The sequence below is a fragment of the Montipora capricornis genome, chromosome 10 (assembly GCF_036669925.1).
Source record: "Montipora capricornis isolate CH-2021 chromosome 10, ASM3666992v2, whole genome shotgun sequence".
NCBI lineage: Eukaryota > Metazoa > Cnidaria > Anthozoa > Scleractinia > Acroporidae > Montipora > Montipora capricornis.
Genome location: NC_090892.1, coordinates 19639142 through 19656641, shown reverse-complemented (window position 1 = coordinate 19656641; position 17500 = coordinate 19639142). Strand labels below are relative to the sequence as shown.

The window sequence follows — 17500 nt, the reverse complement described above, 5'->3', positions numbered from 1 at the left end:
TAGTGCACTTACACTATAAACAAAGCAGTTAAATTTTACATATTTTACAGCAATGAAAGAACAAGTCGAAGAAGCTAACAAGAAGCCGCTTGGTCAATTAACCAATTTAACCATTTGGGTACATAATAAGATATCCAAAACAGCTCTCAGTGTACAAATGGACACAAACAATGAGCCGATAGATCCTACCCTGCATAAAACACAAAAGCTACAATAGTATCTCACTGGACAATAGTATCTCATTGTAATCTTAAAAATTAAAACGTTTTGTTTTTTTATGAAATAAATCACATTATTACGAACCCTCCCCCCCCCCCCCCCTACTAACCCCAAATCAATTTTGAAACACGACTGGTTTAATTGCATTTCTTCCCGAACATTGTGTTGGGTGGGGAGGGGGAATGGGGAATTGCTGGCCTCCGTTTCAACTTATATGGTCCAAACGTTTAAAAAAAATCGGAAAATCTCAACAATTTTTGTCCAAGATTATACATTGTTCCCTAAATTTGCTATGCAAAGAGCCTGACTTTTCACAGGGCACATTGATGATATCCTAACGGGAAACAAAAGACATCGATGACCTGATACTTGTCACTTACATGAAGCAGTACCACACGTGTGGTCAACACTTGGTCCAGTTCCTGCCACAATAGTCTTTCCTTTGTTTCTGTCCCACTGGTAAACGCCAAGGCTATTATCTTTCCAGCCACACAAACCAGGTTCAAAAGAACAAGATCCTATGAAAATTATATAATCAGACGTATAATGATGAAAAGCGAAAGCCGTGTCAACTAAAACGCTAATAGTATTCAAGCTGCAAAACCATAACATCACCTCTTTTGCTGGTCCGTATCACTAACGGCCAGTGCAATTTTAAAGGAAACCTCCACTAAAACAATAATTTAATTTTTGAACATTGAACATAATGTTTACAATCTAAATTTTTCGATATTTTTCCAATGAGAGCATTTGTATCCGAAATAGACAAATTTCCACAACACTTGTTTTGGGTTTTTAATTTCCCGGGCGCTGCCATTTTGAATAACTGTGACGTGTAATCTCAGGTTGCTTTCGATTGTATTCACACAAAGAGCTTTTGTTTTGAAACAATAAGGCAACCATTACACGTCACAATTATTCAAAATGGCATCGCCTAGGAATTTTGAAAATCAAAACAAGCGTATTTGAAATACAAACGCTTCTATTACAAAAAGTTCGAACAATTTTGACGGTAAGCATTATGTTCAGTATTTAAGTTATATTCTTGTTTTAGTGAAGGCTCCCTTTAAGGAAATTCAATTGGCCCGGCATTTCCGAGTCATGTCTGCCACCTCTTCAAAGCGAGTCTAACTGCGAAGCCTTTGTCATAGTAATTAGTTCTACCATACTGATATTCATTTTTTTTTTAATTTCGCAGGGTTTTTTTTTGTACTGTTGTCAGCTTGTTTTTCGCTAATTACAGAGAACCTGGGCATTTCAGCGTTTTTTAGGTTACGATACTAAATAAATACTATATTTTACAGCTATTACCAACTCTAACCTCTAAGGCCCACATTCGCCCAAAAGTCATCGCGGTCGTTTGTTTCTGTTTTCAAATAACGGCTTGTCCAAATGCGTGATCTGATTGGCTGAATGCACTCAGGTGAAAACGCGGAAAACACTATGCCAGTCTCGGTGCGCAATGGCATTTGGGCGAACGTGGGCCTTTAAACATCAAGACATTAATCGGGTCGGATTTATTTCTGAATCTGAGTCTAATTTACTTGACTTAGCTGTAATGTCAACAACTTTAAAAAATCGATAAAGAAAGAAAAGTTGATGAAGATGAGGCGATAACGATGATGAGGACGATGTTGACCGACGTTAATAATTACGACGACTGATGGATGTGTCATACATACCGCAATTAACCTCATCAGAACCATCGCCACAGTCGTCCCGATAGTCGCACTTTTTCCATGTGTCGATGCACGGCCCATTGGCGCACTTAAATCTAAACCCAGGACATGGAGGGGGAGTTGGCGCCGGTGTTGTTGGAGGAGGTGCAGTTGGGTCTGGTCCTCCGTTAATACGACAGAACTGAGTCATGGACAAATCATCAATGGCGATATCACCCTGGTAACTGATACCACGAACACTTTCGATGACAACCTACAATGTTATGAGAACGAGGTACGCGTCATGACTACTTCTAAAACAAGGCATGGGTACGTATGGGGCATGCGCAATGTCACTGTACAACTTTTCATGCAGCAATTCTTACCTGGAATGGTACCTTGCTCTTAAGAGTCACCTCGGCTCGATCCCAGAAGTTTCCGACATTGCCAGATCGTGAAAATACAAGAGTTTCTGCACATCCATTACAAGGGCGAGTGTAGACATTCAGTGAGCCGATATCGGTGCCAAACATGTGGAAGTACAGGCGCAGCCGACAACTGTTGTCTCCAAGGGGAATAGGAGCGAAGAAAGCACTAGCAAGTCGAGCCTTGTCACCCTTCTTACGTGGATAGGAGGCTTCTGCATACAAGTAATACCCTAAAACAGAAATGGTGCAGGGTTATCAAGCGGATTGAAAAACACTGACGTTGCAGCAATTGCTAATGGAAAACCAAACCAGACAAGCCAAGGTCTTATTCTCTGTAATTACAATAGTAAATAGAGACAGTACAACACCATAGGAATGAAGACGTGAAATAAGTTGAGTTTAACGTTAACAGTCCAAATTTCGCTGACGATATCATAAGTCAAGCTTGGTTCAAAAGTCAACACGTCTAAAATAATTAAACGGTTTTTGCAGAGCATCCGGAGCCGTAGAACGGTTCTAGAGTTCAAAGGTTTTCAATCACTGCGACAATTTCACATGATCTCTATGGTAGTGGTAATTTCGACCAGAAGACAGGACTGAAATGTTGAGTAAGAAACGATTATATTACCAGCTGAAGTGCCCAGGGTGTGGTCAAACAATGGCCCAGTATCGAATGAAGCTGTACTGCCACGATTCCTTGTCCAATCAAAGTCGTCATCTGTCAACTGATTCCACTTGCACAGCGATGTCTCAAACGAACATCTGCAATGGATTGTACGGACAACTCAATTCAACTCAATTCATTGCTTACGGAGGCAAGAAAATACACATCACACCTCGCAGCACAGCACGTTGCAGAGCGCAAGGTCGTCATTCTCTCTAGGTAACAATTTTAATTGAGATCCGGTTCACATTTGTAAAGGATGTACGCAGGCAGAGAAATGTGAGCCCTACGCAAGCCTTTTTCTCCCGCTTAGGAGTACTAAGCGAGCTAAAAATGCTTGTGCTAGTGCTTCCATCTTAGCTAACCCCTGTCATTTAGCTTGTAATCACTCTGGTGTAGTGGTGATTGCACTCGCATCCCACCAAGGTGGCCTGGGTTCGATGCCGGACTCGTAGCCATATATGGGTTAAGTTTGTCGTTGGCTCTTTACACCGCAGACCGCTCGAGAGGTTTTGCTCCGGGTTCTCCGGTTTTCTCCTCTTCTCCAAAACCAACATTTCTAAATTCCAATTCGATCGGGTGCTAGACTGCAAAACAATCGTATTTTTGGCGAACGCAAGCACCGCGATAAATATTCAAACGAAAGGTCTGGAGCGAGTGTAGAAACGGCGAGGGAGGCTCGCGCGCTTCACACGCGAGGATCACGCTTACGGCGCTTCGCGCCTTCCGAAAATGGAAGAAAACGACTGTTTTGCAGTCTAATCGGGTGCAGGACCTCCCTGAAAACCACTTTCGAGTGAGTGGAGCTTCCTGGGTAAATATCATTAGTTATTGCCAACGAGTCAGCCGGGCGAAGACGCGAGGCTGACGAGGCGGCAGCCTTACAGAGCCGAAGCGCGAGATTGTTGTGGATGCAGAAAAAAATTCGAGCGCTCCAGAGAAAATGCAATGTAAGGCCAAGGGACCAAGGCCACTTATCATGTGACTTCAAGAACAATAAAAGCGCGTGTTTTGATGTGTCATGTCATGAGACAAACTTGCATGACGCGCGCGACTATTTATGATCCTGTGTTCGACGGTGAGTGAAAACACATTTTTTTCCATTTCCCTGACCACTGTGTTGTGTACACTTGCTTTGAGAGTTCTTTAATATTTATTTTTGAACAAGCGTGTTCTATATTGAGTGAGTTTTTATCGGCCGCTGTTGTCAATCTCGACCCTCGGCCCGTTAATCGAACAGTTTGTTTTTCGTTTTGTGACCACTGAGTTGTGACCAGTTTAATTTTTAACGGAAATGTGTTGTCTGCATTTAAGCACACAATTCGACGATCCTTTGACTTATAATTCATGGCTGCATCTTGCACAATAAAAATTCTACAAGTGAAACAACTTTCATGTGCGACAGAGTTTGATTCCCCATTACATGTTTCACACTGAAAAGTCTGAAAACGTTTTGCCGATTTTTTACATGGCACTGGTTTTATTCTACTTAATTATTGTATATTCCTATGTATTATACTGACTGTCTCGTTGGCACTTAGCGATAGCTATTACTAGTAATTATTACTATCATGGTACAATCGCTTGTATAGGAACAGCTAACAGGAATATTTTTTTTGTGTGCACTTGCCAGAGGTTACCTGACGTTATACCAGCATTAAGGGGCACATTACTGAAACTGCTGTTCTAGGTTGGTTCTCAATCAATGCCATGATCGTCTTACCTATAGTTATAGAAATGACAATTTTTCTCATCGCTATTATCCCCACAGTCATCGGTAAAGTCACACACGCGCCCAACATCAATGCAAGATCCTCGGTTGCAATGATATTGCTGCTGACCACAGTTTCTGTTAATTAGTGGCAAGGAACAGTTCGAAAAGCTGATATCATCCACGGCGATGTCTCCGAACACATTGTAGCTTCTCTCGGCCTCAAAAATGATCTTGAATGGTGCTGAACGCCGACCCAAATGAAGTTTACCCTGCAGCCAGTTCTTGCCTGCGCACAAATGAACGATACTTTTTTCATCAACCCTAGCACGATTAAACTTTGAAACTTTTTATTGGGGTTGCACTATTGACGCTACGTCGGTACTGTTTCATTCTATTATTACTGAGAGTAATCCTAAAACGACTGTTATTGGTGACACTGCCTGCAGTTGCGACAACCTACGAGGAAATCATCTTCAGGGTCGAGTGACGACTTCCGCTCTGGTTGTCGAAACGGCAGATGGCTCTCACAAGCACGATCCTACCACATCAAGGGTTCATACCATTTGCTGCAAAATCCGTGCGCATTGACCAGAGACAGCCATTAGATTCAGTTGAAAAAGACAAAATTCCAACTTATTCAAATGGCCCCGGTTATCGTGATTTTCTATCGAGACTAGACTGACCTAGTGCTGTAACCTTCAGTCACGAAGAGGTTATCATGCAAAATGACGTCGACTGTTGGATAGCTTTCATATGAACTTTAAATCCAAGGCGTTCTTTGAGAGAAGGATTTTATAAAGTCTTTCCCTTCCTTGTTCTCTTCACTGTTTCAAATAAAAAAGAGCCGGCCACAATGGGTCCACATTTAAATTATATTGTATTCCATGGTTGGTATTGGGTTGTCCATTCAAGCCACATAAAATTAATGAAATGAACAAGCTATAAGCGTCACAGAGTTCCCTTAACCCTAACCAAACAGTAAAACAGGAAGTTTGCGAGGTTGAGGGGGGCACTGCGACACCTTCGGAAAGAACTATGAAAAAACAGAATCGTCGCGGCGCTTCTCTTTGCCTTACCTTTATTGCCATTCTCTTCAAACACTAAGGTGTAAGTCAGTCCAACTTTGATGTACACATACAAAGTTCCAATTCCTCTCCCGTACATGTGATACCAGAAACTAACAACACAAGTTGAGGCAGCCTGCTTGAGCCACACACTTTCCAGTTTCGCCAGATCCCATGTTTGTCCTTGGGAGGCCTCCACATACATGTAATATCCAAGAGCAGTGCCTGAAAAAAAAAAAAAAAGCCCCATAAAAATTACGTGCAACAGTATGGGGACAGTACCCTAGATTCACTGATTATAATATGCGAAGCTGCGAGCCTCATTTTCGAGTGCGCCCAAGAAATTCGCTGCTCGCGGCTTTGCTACTCGAAGATCGACATTTCCGAGTTCGTACGACAGAGAAGACTTCTCGCAATATTAAAACTGCACTGGCGATGCCATAAGACAATTTGTTAAATGGTTTTAGCTGTGCTTATATCAATTTAAGATGCAACCTGGAAGAGAGAGCGTTCAGTAAGCCAGAGTTTCTCTCAGCTACGTCTCCAGCAATTCTTCCCCTTCTCGAGCACTCTCCAAACTTGCCACGTGATTTCATGATAAGATAAACACAAGTTTGAGCACAGATCAACAATTTACTTACCAAGAGTATGATCAGTGGTAGGTCCGGTATTAGAAGAAGGCGTTCCACCACGATCTCTATTCCAATCAAATGAGCCCTTGCTTGTATCATTCCATCCACAAAGGCCTTGAGATCAGGAAAAAAAGCAAGATGAAAATCAACCTCTTATAGCTCAGGTGTTGAATTAACGCTTTTTTCTAAATATAAACGCTTTTCTATGATTAAATCCCAAAACTAGTCAGAAAATGACATGATGCCGGGTTACCTCCGATGGACTATATATGATTTGTTGTTTTCAATAATTGTGATGATTTTTAAACAAGATAAAAAACTCGTTAATTTATGCGAACATTGACTCGATGTAAATAAAAATGGAATGGTAAGGTAATGTAGTCGTACAGCGATATTCACTGTTTATAATCAGTTCTCTTGATAGTTAAATTTTGCCACCACAAAACAAAAGAATCCTTTGTTTCGATAGCCAATAGATGTCTGCTTGGCACATTAATGACAGTATGTGACGTAACGGTGAGTACCGCTATATTAAAAAAATCATGCAATCACTATAGACCACGGTTTGTTACGGCAGTGAGGCTTAAGCAAAAGCACGTTTGGCACTGACGACGATAATATTATTGGACGAGGACAGTTCCATATTCTTGAGCAATAATTTCGACCAAATCGGTTTTGGAGCAAATTATCTCCAAAAGAAACCCTGGCTTAACGGCCAAATTTAACATCAAATATCGTCTGCTTCTCGTTCGAAGGACATGCATGCTTCGAAGTTTAGCAGCATCTCGACTTTAGTTCGAGCAATGTTGGAAGCACGTCATAAGTCCATCGAGTGTTTTGGTTTAGCACTTAGCTTCCAGGGCCCGGTTGGTCAAAAGCCGGTTAAAGCTAATCCCAGATTAAAAATTAACCAAGGAGTTTATTTCTCTACTCCCAAATGCTGTTCAACGCTGATATTCGGCAAAACTTTACATCGGAGGAAGTCAATCTTGAAAAACAAAAATAAGCAAAAGAAACTTTCACCAAAAAGTGGAAAACGTGAACCAAAGTTCACGCTAATCCTGGATTAAGTTAATCGGCTTTTGAACAAACCGGCCCAGGGATTTTTCTCTGGTTATTCCTGCTTTCCCTTGTCTTCAAAACACCAAATCGGATCTGCTTTATATTTCTTGAGCTTTGGTTTGATTGACAGCCCTTCCAAAATGTCCTTAGTTAAATGCGATTGAGAGTGGTTATCATTAACACAAAATTTTACCGCAATCGCAATCTGATTGGCTAATTTGCCGTTGTCGATAAGAGTCTAGACAACGCTGTTCGCGTCAAAATCTGCTCGCATCATGCTCGCGTCAAAATTTGCTCGGCTCCGCCTCGTGAGTCCACAACATTTTGACCACTGTGATGACGAATATCGTTGTCGATAAGAGTACAGACAACGCTGAACCACTTTCGATTTGTTAAATAGAAATCTTCAGATATGTCCAGAAAAGGCCCTAACTAAATGCACGCAGATTTCTAGAAGCGTCATCAAGAGCGCCCTTGCTCTCCTGAAATGATAACTCGTGTCTCGGAATACAGACAACGTCACAGAGTGTCCTCCGAGTGCTGCTGTTTTTCAAGTAAGGATAAACATCTGCATTTATCCTAAGCTAAAAATAATGCTAACCTTTACTGTTACCTTATTGTTGGAAATAGGCAGCAAAGGCTCACTTCATCTTGGTTATCAAAATTCGGCGTGCATATCATTAGGTTCAGTTCAAGACATAAGTGCAGAGAGATCAGAGAAACGTTATGGTGTTGAGACAACAGAAATACTCCGCCTACACTTGTCAGGTATCCCTTCTCAAAACGTACCTTGTTCAAATGTGCAATCCCCACAGTTCTTCTCATCGCTGTTGTCTCCAGGTCCACAATCATTGACAAAGTCACACAATCGCGTTGAACTTATACATTTGCTAGACTTGCACCTCACTGCACATGGGTTGGGTGTTGTGGTTGGCGTTGGAGCTTCCAAAGGAACAAAAGATGAGTCAATCAATTAAAGGAGAATTGAGTTTTTTACTTGTATGGTCTAGCGTTTCTGAACCGTGTTTAATCGATAAGTGCCAAGGGCGCAAATTTAGTATTCAACAGTGATTTTATAATTGCTTTACTCCTATTTGCCTTTACTCCTATTTGCGGACTGACGCTTATCAACAGGTCTGCTAAAAAAAATGAATAATAGAATAATTGGCTCTAAACCTTGATTTGTGATGTCTATAACGTCTTAGCAGGCGCTTTATCGAAAGGTTAATCAAGAGATGGACCATTCTTCGATCAAATACGGCTGTCATATAAATAGGCCATTTCCGAGTTCATGTCTGCCTCCTCTTCAAAGCGAGTCTAAGTGCGAAGTTTTTCTTGTGAAAATTAGTTTTCATTCATATGTAAAGTAGAACTAATTACCATCACAAAGACTTAGCACTTAGACTCGCTTTGATGATGAGTCAGACATGAACTCGGAAAATAATAATTAAAAATGGCCTATTAACTTGGACTTGGTTCTGGATTCAAATTGGCATTATGAGTTTTGGTTATCTTCCGCATGAAAAAAAAAATGCAAAACGCAGTTATTAGGGAGGAAATGTGTCAAGTAAAGCGTGGTTTTCACTAGCGACGCAAGCACAAAGGGCAAGCATAAACTCCAGCGCCAGAGATTCTTGTCCAGTAAAAAGGAACCATTGACGCAAGAACAAGCACACTACGCAGAGACAAGGATTCACTAATTCCATGTTCTCTCTTACAACGCGGCCCTGAGAGAGGAATCTGGAACGAATCTTTTTCATTGGATGAACATCACAGCTTGCGCAGTGCTTGTGTTATGTCCCGTTTTCACACAATGCACGCGAACGCAAGCATAAACGCAAGAATTAACAAGGAAAAGGAAAATTTTTAACCTTTTCGCTCGTGCTTATGCACGCGTCAGGCCCGTTTTGCACGGTGAAATGAGCGATCTTGTGCTCGCGTTTATTCTTGTGCTGGTGCTTGCGTCGCTAGTGAAAAACAGGCTTCATGGAATAAGCACTGTTTTATTGCTGGCAAAGACGCCCAGTCAAACAGAATTCAGCAATATGGTTAAATGAAGTTCAAAAGATCGCACGAACGTAGACAATATTCTGGAACGACAGGTAATCGAGGTGCCTTTTGAAACTGCCAAAATGTACGCCAATTTAGGAACATCGCTTTGTCATCTGCTGTGTTAAACACTTTCTCTTGCTTTGACGTTATAAAGTGTCTGTCTGATCAATTATAATGCTTGTCAACGATACTGAGGCAATTTTCTTGCTTGTCATTTCATTGCAGAATGAATGGAAACCGACATCTATAAATCGCAAATCACAGTCTTCACAGGTCTCAATTCCTATCAATCACTGCTTTCTTGTTTATCTTACATGGACAAACTCCAGGTGTCACAACAATATCATCAATAGCAATATCTCCATCAAATGAAGCCCCAGTAGAAGCTTCAAATACAATCTGTAGAACAAAACAAAATGATTACATGAGATAAATAGCAGTGCACAAAAAGAATCTCTCCACTCTGATTAACCAAGAGAAATGCAGTTTTCTGATAACATGGTGCAGAAAAGAGGTGATGTCGTAGAAAAAGAGGCAACAAAACCAAGCCTTCTGGTTGGTGAATGTTCCAAGAAACTAACAGATAGACATTCAAATGCGAACCCTAAAGGGCCCAATTTTCGGGGTCAATTTCGTAAGGATGGAAAAGAGTAAATTGCCTTTTTCATTTCCCGTGAAATGTGGAAAAGTCTCTTTTCTTTTCTCGCGAAACACGAGTTCAGTAAAGGCAGGGGGTAACATTTTTGGACAAACATTCTCCGTGAAATGAGAATCGAAATTTCGTAGCTATCTTTTGTATTCTGACGCCCAAAATCATAAATAACAAACCCAGGTTGAATAAAGTTCGCTATACACCATGTTGGTGAAATGGAAGACAATTATATTCTGTCTCATACGAGATGTGATTTGACCTTCCTCCCAACTTATCTTCTTCTATATTGACTTGAGCAATGAAGCCCACAATGAATACCTCAAAATCGTCGGGACTGTTGATCTGCACATTGTCTGACAACCATGTGTCTCCATGATTGAGCTGCCTTTTCCATAACGGTCTGTAGTAAGGCTTATGTGATTGGAAGGGATAGATTTTTATCTTCACAGACAGGGATCTAACACTATTGCCATTCATGTGGTACCAGAAGTTTAAGCACCAGTTGTAGCCTTTACTGACTTTAAACCGATCTGATGTTAGTCGAGCCACGTCGCCTTTCACCCTCGGATATGAAGTTTCAATGTACGCATAGTGGCCTGAATATTGGGAAAAACATAACAGCAACATCACAAGAGAATTTAAAATTCACTTTAATGGCTTGTCCACCCTGGAAGTTGACTTTTCGAAGACGATTGTCCAGACGAACAAGTCGAACTAAATTCAGGTTGCAGAAACATATCGACAAATTAATCACCGAAGGGAAATGGAAAAAGGCGATGGAAGGAATGATTTATGGGAAGTTCTCAATATGGCGAAAGGAAAAGACGTTAAAATCTATGTAAAAACATCAGTAAAATACAGGTTTTGGGACACTTGCGTTTTTTGGATTTCTGGAGAAAAATGAAAACCTAGAATCTAGTGTCCTTAGCGCCCTAACTAAGTATTTATCTTAAATGTTCTGGAAATGTTTAAAGTGTTTGAGATGACCGACTTCTGCATCCGCTCAAGTACGCCCCGTGCTCTCGCTCCAAGTAGCTTCCTCACCGACCTCTCTAGGTGTTTAGAGTATCCACCCAGAACGTCAATTATTACGTTGTACTGTTCCACCCTGTAACCATTGTATCTCTGCTTCAGCTCCCACATCATGGGCCCATACTTGAGTGTATTTTTTCTCTTCTTTCTTGGCTCGACTCTCAATCCATGGGCAGCTCATTTCAATTGTGCAGAGTTCTTTCCTCTCGTGGCTGACAAGTCGCGCGTCGATCCGATTTGCTCTAACTTTGTTATGCTCTACATAGATTATTATTATTATAATTCTTATTATTATTATTATTATTATTATTATTATTATAATTATTATAATAATTATTATTATTATTATTATTATTATTATTATTATTATTATTATTATTATTATTATTATTATTATTACGTTCCGTGAAAACCGTTTGATTTAACGAAGTGCCCAGGGACTGGTAAGCTGGTCCGTTATGTAAGCCTTTTGTTTCATCGGGTAAGCTCATCAGCATCTTTTATCACAACTTATCAACTCAAGAATCATATTAAGGTTTCAGTGTGGAGCAACTGGCGGAAAATAAATCTATATATCTTACCCAGTGAAGTTCCAGTTGTGTGGTCAACAGAGGGCCCAGTACCAATGCTCGAAGTGTGGCCTGTGTTTCTCTGCCAATCGAAGTCATCACCAGTCAGATCATTCTGATATGCACACCAGCCCGTCTCAAAGTCACATGATCCCGGGGGTGGACAAGGCAAGTCTTTGACAAGAACGTCGTCAATCGCAATATCTCCTCTAGCTCCACGCCCTCTGATGCCTTCAAATACAATCTAAGCAACGAAAAACAAACATTGTATTGAGGTTATATTTCGCTCAAAGGAGGGGACCCTCTGTCCATTCGATTAACAGCGCGGAGCAGAATCCTAGAAGCTGAGCCTTTATTCGAAGTTAAGGGCACATTATCAACATTAGTCGTCTGCGCCCGGTTGTTCGAAAGCGAATTAACTTAATCCAGGATTAGCGTAAACTTTTGTTTCATGCTTTCAACTTTTTGGTGAAAGTTTCTTTTGCTCATTTTTATTGTTCAAGATTGACTTCTTCTAATGTACAGTTTTGCCGAATATCAGCGTTTAACAGCATTTGGGAGTAGAGAAATGAACTCCTTGGTCAAATTTTAATCTGGGATTAGCGTTAATCGGCTTTTGAACAACCGGGCGACTTGATTGATATCCTTGTACAGAACAATCGGTCACCGATGAAGAGATCGCTGGGTACATACGTTCTGCACACTGCTAGAGCTGCGATATCCAAACATGGTATTCTCGAATTTATTTTAAAGGAGAAGATAACAGTGAACAACAAATTGAAGGAACTTTATGTGCGCTGACAACAGACAAGCCTAAATGCTCAAGTATTTATTGAGAAGTGGAAAATTTGAATGTTTAAACACGAAGACGCACAGTATGCGAAGTTTCTCGTGACGTCAACCATTGTTACTAATATGCTAACCAGAACCTAATTGGCTGTTGAAACAATGACTTCTTCTGTTCCGTGGAGAAGATCAACAAACAGAAACGAAACCATTAAAAGATATTTCCATCACCACCACATATTGAAAAAAAAAAAATCAAAAGGCTCGGTATATGTTATCCCAGTTTTAATTCTAATTTTCAGTTTTAACTCACTTGTCCACAAAGTTAAATATTTCTTACGTAATGTCAACGAAAGCTTAAACCGACATCCCCCGCGTTATTTAAGAGTTTACTTATAAGGAAATGAGGATATATTATCTTTAAAAGTATGAAGTTACGATACCTTCCAACGCTGATTTGGACTCTTCACTGTTACCATGCCCCTAAACCACTTGTTCCCATGGTTACCATTTTCTGTCCAGACGGTAGAACCAAGGGTTCTTCCACGTTTGATGTAAACATTCAATCTACCAACGCCACTGCCGTACATGTGATACCAAAACACAACACACCGTCCATTTCCCACTGTTGCTTTATAGGATATAGACTCGATACGAGCAAAATCTCCTGTCCTGCGAGGAGCCGATGCTTCGATGTACATGTAATGCCCTGCAACAAGATCAAGTGAAATGATTACGACGATCGTAAGGACGAGCAGGGCTGGTGCAGTGCTGATAGCATTCGCCTCCCATTAATGTGGCTTGTGTTTCAATCCTTCCGAGAGCCGGGTTTTTCTTTTTTCGGGCACTCCGGGTTTCTCCTCCCCTAAAAAATAATCCTTGATTTTATTTCTATGTATTGTCCCCAATTTGTTCCCAAACGCTACATGACTTGACACGTTTTCAAATAATATGTACTTCTCGCACACCTCTGGGAGCCATATATACAGCCTAACATTATACGTAATGTAGGCAAAATACAGTAATATTAAAACGACAGTTACAAGCTTAGTAAGACTCTATGCTGACAGAGTGTATGTGATCAACTCAAACGAAGGGTTGAGTGGGAACCGGGGCTCTGAAATATACGTCAGCAATGGCGGACAGCAAAAAAGCAACTGACAAACAACACTGAGCACGAGAAGTACGTGTTCGTAGCCGGGCCGTCCGGCTTTTTCCGGCCCTGCTCGCGCAAATGCGTACGGCCCTTATACGGGGATTTCCCAATAGTTTTCCAATGAAAGCGCGCGAGGGGCCGTACGGGCCATATGATAAAGTTCATTAGGGACCTTACGATAGGATGACGACGACGACGGCTACGAAACCGCCACAAAACAATGGACGTAATGAACAAAAACAAAGGCTCTGCACGCCCTGCACGTGCGTTTTGCATTTTGGTACATTTCTTTGCCGTCCTCGTCCTGACAACGACGCGAATTGACCAATTTTAAAGTTGTGTAGAGGACGTGAGAACCTGAAGAAATATTTTTAATTTTCTTCCCAAGCTACCACACTTGGAGTTATCGCGAAATTATTACAATAACGGGAAATAATATTTTTCGAAAACGTTCTCGTTGGCGTCGTCAGCGTTATTGCGTAAGCTCCATATTATCTGTATAACTATTAAATGAAACCGCCACTTCTACAACGGAAGATATGTTAAGTGACTGACGAGCAACTGAGTGATAAAACGGCTGGAGCACAGCCCGGCTTCAAGTAGCATGAAGTGAGTATTGCTACTTGCCTAAGGACAGGATGGTCTAGCGCAGGGTTGACCCCATCGATGTCACTTGTACGTCACCGTACTAATACATATAACTGGGTGGAGAGAGGCGGTGAGGAGCAAACTTTTATGTCCAAGGAAACAATATAACCACAGATCCGGCTTGGCCTCGAACCCGCGACTCTGGCGTCGGGAGTTCGGCGTACCGATAACACCCATCGTTTTTCCACTCAAAGAGAAGAATAACTTTAAACTAGAGGAAATAAGATTTGAATCAAATTTACGTATTTTTTCTTCAGAATCGCTTATATTTACTTTGCAATTTCCAGGCAGGCGCCATCTGGAATAATTGTGACAAGTTATGATTTCCCTATTCTTATGACAAAAAGAAAAGACAAAATAAGCTATTCTGAAGTACATTTCTTTCGGATGCAAACGCTTTTTTTTAGGACGAAAATTCACACAAATGTGATTGTAAACATTATTTTCTGTAATTTGTAGGACAGGAGATTTAATTTAAGAAAAAAAGAAGAGAGACTGTAAAAGTAAGGGAACTACAGTCATAAGAAACCTGAAGCCACCAACTACTCCATGGGGCTACGGCCATGAAGATGGCGGCATTGACCGCTGTGACGACAAGAAAGGTCGTTTCACTTTAAGCCGAGTCATTTTGTCGAAGCACCAACTCTTTGTCAACCACCGCTTCAATGGCGTTAAGGTCAAGTATGGACGTCAAAATCGTTAACTCTTATTTCAATGAGCGTAATGTTATATGAAATGAATCATATACTGAACTGCGGATATGATGATCTTCGCAGTTACGAAGGCAATTTTAGCAATTCCGTAGAGAAACCTGTAAAATTCAGGAGCTACGTTCCGTAGCTCAGTTGGTTAGAGCGTCGCACCGGCATCGCGAGGTCACAGGTTCAAACCCCGTTGAAGTCCTGAATTTTTCAGGTTTCTCTACGCAATTGCTAAAATTGCGTTCGTAACTGCGAGGATCATAGCTCACTTGATCTGTTTTTTCACCTAATTGGTTTTTGAAAACTGCCGCAGAGAAATTTACCGAAATTTATGCTCGGCCGCGCGTGTAAAAAGATTACTTTTTCATACTAAGGCATTTTGTTGTTTTTGTTGAAGTAATGTCGTTGCTTTAGATTGTACGAAACTTGGTCAGCGTCACAACAAATCCAGTTTAAAGTTCGCCAACGATGCCCAAATGCTCAAGTAAACATAAAGTCAAGATGCCGCAAATGTTTATTTTAGGTGATGCCCTTGGGGTCCTCGTTTTGAAAGGAGTCTTTTCAAAGGAAAGAAAAAGGAAAGGAACTTTATTTAAGTGTCTGGTCGTTCTAGCGCTGGAGCACTAACTGGGGACAAAATAAACTGAAATTAACAATAAAAGCAATTCAAGTCAAATGTTGGGTTTTGAGGAGTGGGGAAAACCGGAGTACCCGGAGAAAACCTCTCGGTGCAGAGTAGAGGACCAACAAACTCTGGGAATCGAACCCGGGCCACATTGGTGGGAGGCGAGTGCTCTCACCACTGCGTCATCCCTCACCATTGCGCCATTCAAAGAAGGCAAGGGAATGAATGAGGTAAATCTCAAAGCTGAAAGTCGCTTTCCTGAGACTTGGTTAACTTACCAGAGGCAGTTTTATACGTGTGGTCAAACGGAGGCCCTGTTCTGATAGAAGATGTATTTCCGCTTCCTCTCCTCCAATCGAAGATGTCTCCCTTATCTTGCGTGAAATTACAAATACTTGGAGACTCAAAGCCACATTCACCTTTGGAAGAAAAAACAAACAAAAAGTTGCACAAAAAGCAACATAAACACGCGCAAAATCATTACAAGCTATTTATAATAAGCAATACAGGAGGCCGAACTGAAAAAGACGTTAAAAACAGAAAGGTTGTGATATATGGCATTTTTCACTCGCGATGTAACATAACCGAAGGCGACACAGGAAGGCCCACTGACTTGTCGTTAGTTTGTATCTCTTGTTCTAAAAAAAAGGAACAAGTGATTGTTGAATTTGCGTATCTTGCTTGTGCATATGCTTGGGGCGGTGGAGAAACCAAGCTTTTTTGGGCAGTGTTCAAGAGAGCAATACGGATGCGTGCCACTAACAAAGGAAATGCTAATTTGCAAAGCTACTGAATGCGAGTGTTAACTTGTTAGTTGATTTTCTTTTTTAGACAATATGCCCCTTAGAGCAAGAAGAGTCGAAAGTAACTACGTGACTGCCATTGCCACGCTTCGCCGTGATTGACTTAAAAACCTCGTGCCACTTTTTCTACCAATGAGAAACGAAATCACACCGAATGTCTACTAACTTGCCCCCGCGCATTACTTCCCTTGGAGCAAGTTACAAGTAACTAATTGGAATTTTGATTGGCTTGCGCCAGTTGCGATTTGACAGGGTTGTGACTTTCAATTCGCTGTTCGTTTTACGACATCCAGTTGGAAATCGCTTGATAGGGGCTTCAATGATCGCGCTTAACTTGTTGGAGCACTTTGAGAGCGTATTAATACCAATAACGACGGAGAGGTTTAGAGTCACGTTTACAGCAAACGTCAGACTAAAATTTGAGTCTTTCAACAATGGACGAAACTCATTTTATATCACTGAGCTCATTTCTTGCTTGAAAGCTCCAGATATCGAGCAACTTAAGAAGCAAGACAAGTTTTTCGTTTCACGCACAGGTTTCACGTTTCACGTAAACGCAATGCTACATCCCTCACTAAAACAAAACTTACGTGAAGGAGGACATGATCCATCGATGACACGAAGGTCGTCCAGAGCAATATCTCCTCTATAACTAGGTCCACTCGTGCCTTGGAACACAAACTAAAAAATAATTAAGAACAATCTTATTTTACTAAAGAGATGACACAGTGACCAGTGTGACGAAGTCTTTAGATCTCAAGATTTCTGCACCGAACAAAGTCAACCGAGATTATAACTCGGATACCTTTCAGGTATTTCGAGTAATAAGTACGAAGAATACTAATTTTGTACCTTGAATGGTCTTCTACTTGATACAGCAACCTGTCCTTGTCTCCACTGAAATCCTTGGGTACCGCTCTTAGTCCAGATTGGTGATGATGGAAGCGTCATTCCTGGCTGCACGAACAACTTCAGAGCGTCAACGTGAAGTCCATACATATGATACCAAAATTGTAAGCAGATCATTCCATCGGG

General features: G+C 41.1%; 1 protein-coding gene across 1 annotated transcript in view; it reads right to left on the bottom strand.

Annotated features, from left to right (window-relative positions):
• LOC138018374 (MAM and LDL-receptor class A domain-containing protein 2-like) overlaps nt 1–17500 on the bottom strand; it is a 252304-nt gene that overhangs the window by 108506 nt on the left and 126298 nt on the right. Inside the window, exons 63-77 of the mRNA XM_068864996.1 lie at nt 17318–17500; nt 17056–17146; nt 15941–16081; nt 12976–13241; nt 11759–11990; nt 10464–10741; nt 9808–9892; nt 8231–8383; nt 6389–6493; nt 5760–5972; nt 4693–4969; nt 2934–3067; nt 2264–2535; nt 1902–2151; nt 600–737 (exon numbers count right to left, since the gene is read on the bottom strand). The exon at nt 17318–17500 is cut by the window's right edge and continues 89 nt beyond it. Of these exons, the coding sequence (XP_068721097.1) occupies nt 600–737; nt 1902–2151; nt 2264–2535; nt 2934–3067; nt 4693–4969; nt 5760–5972; nt 6389–6493; nt 8231–8383; nt 9808–9892; nt 10464–10741; nt 11759–11990; nt 12976–13241; nt 15941–16081; nt 17056–17146; nt 17318–17500 (2818 nt within the window). The remainder of the gene's footprint in view (nt 1–599; nt 738–1901; nt 2152–2263; nt 2536–2933; nt 3068–4692; nt 4970–5759; nt 5973–6388; nt 6494–8230; nt 8384–9807; nt 9893–10463; nt 10742–11758; nt 11991–12975; nt 13242–15940; nt 16082–17055; nt 17147–17317) is intronic.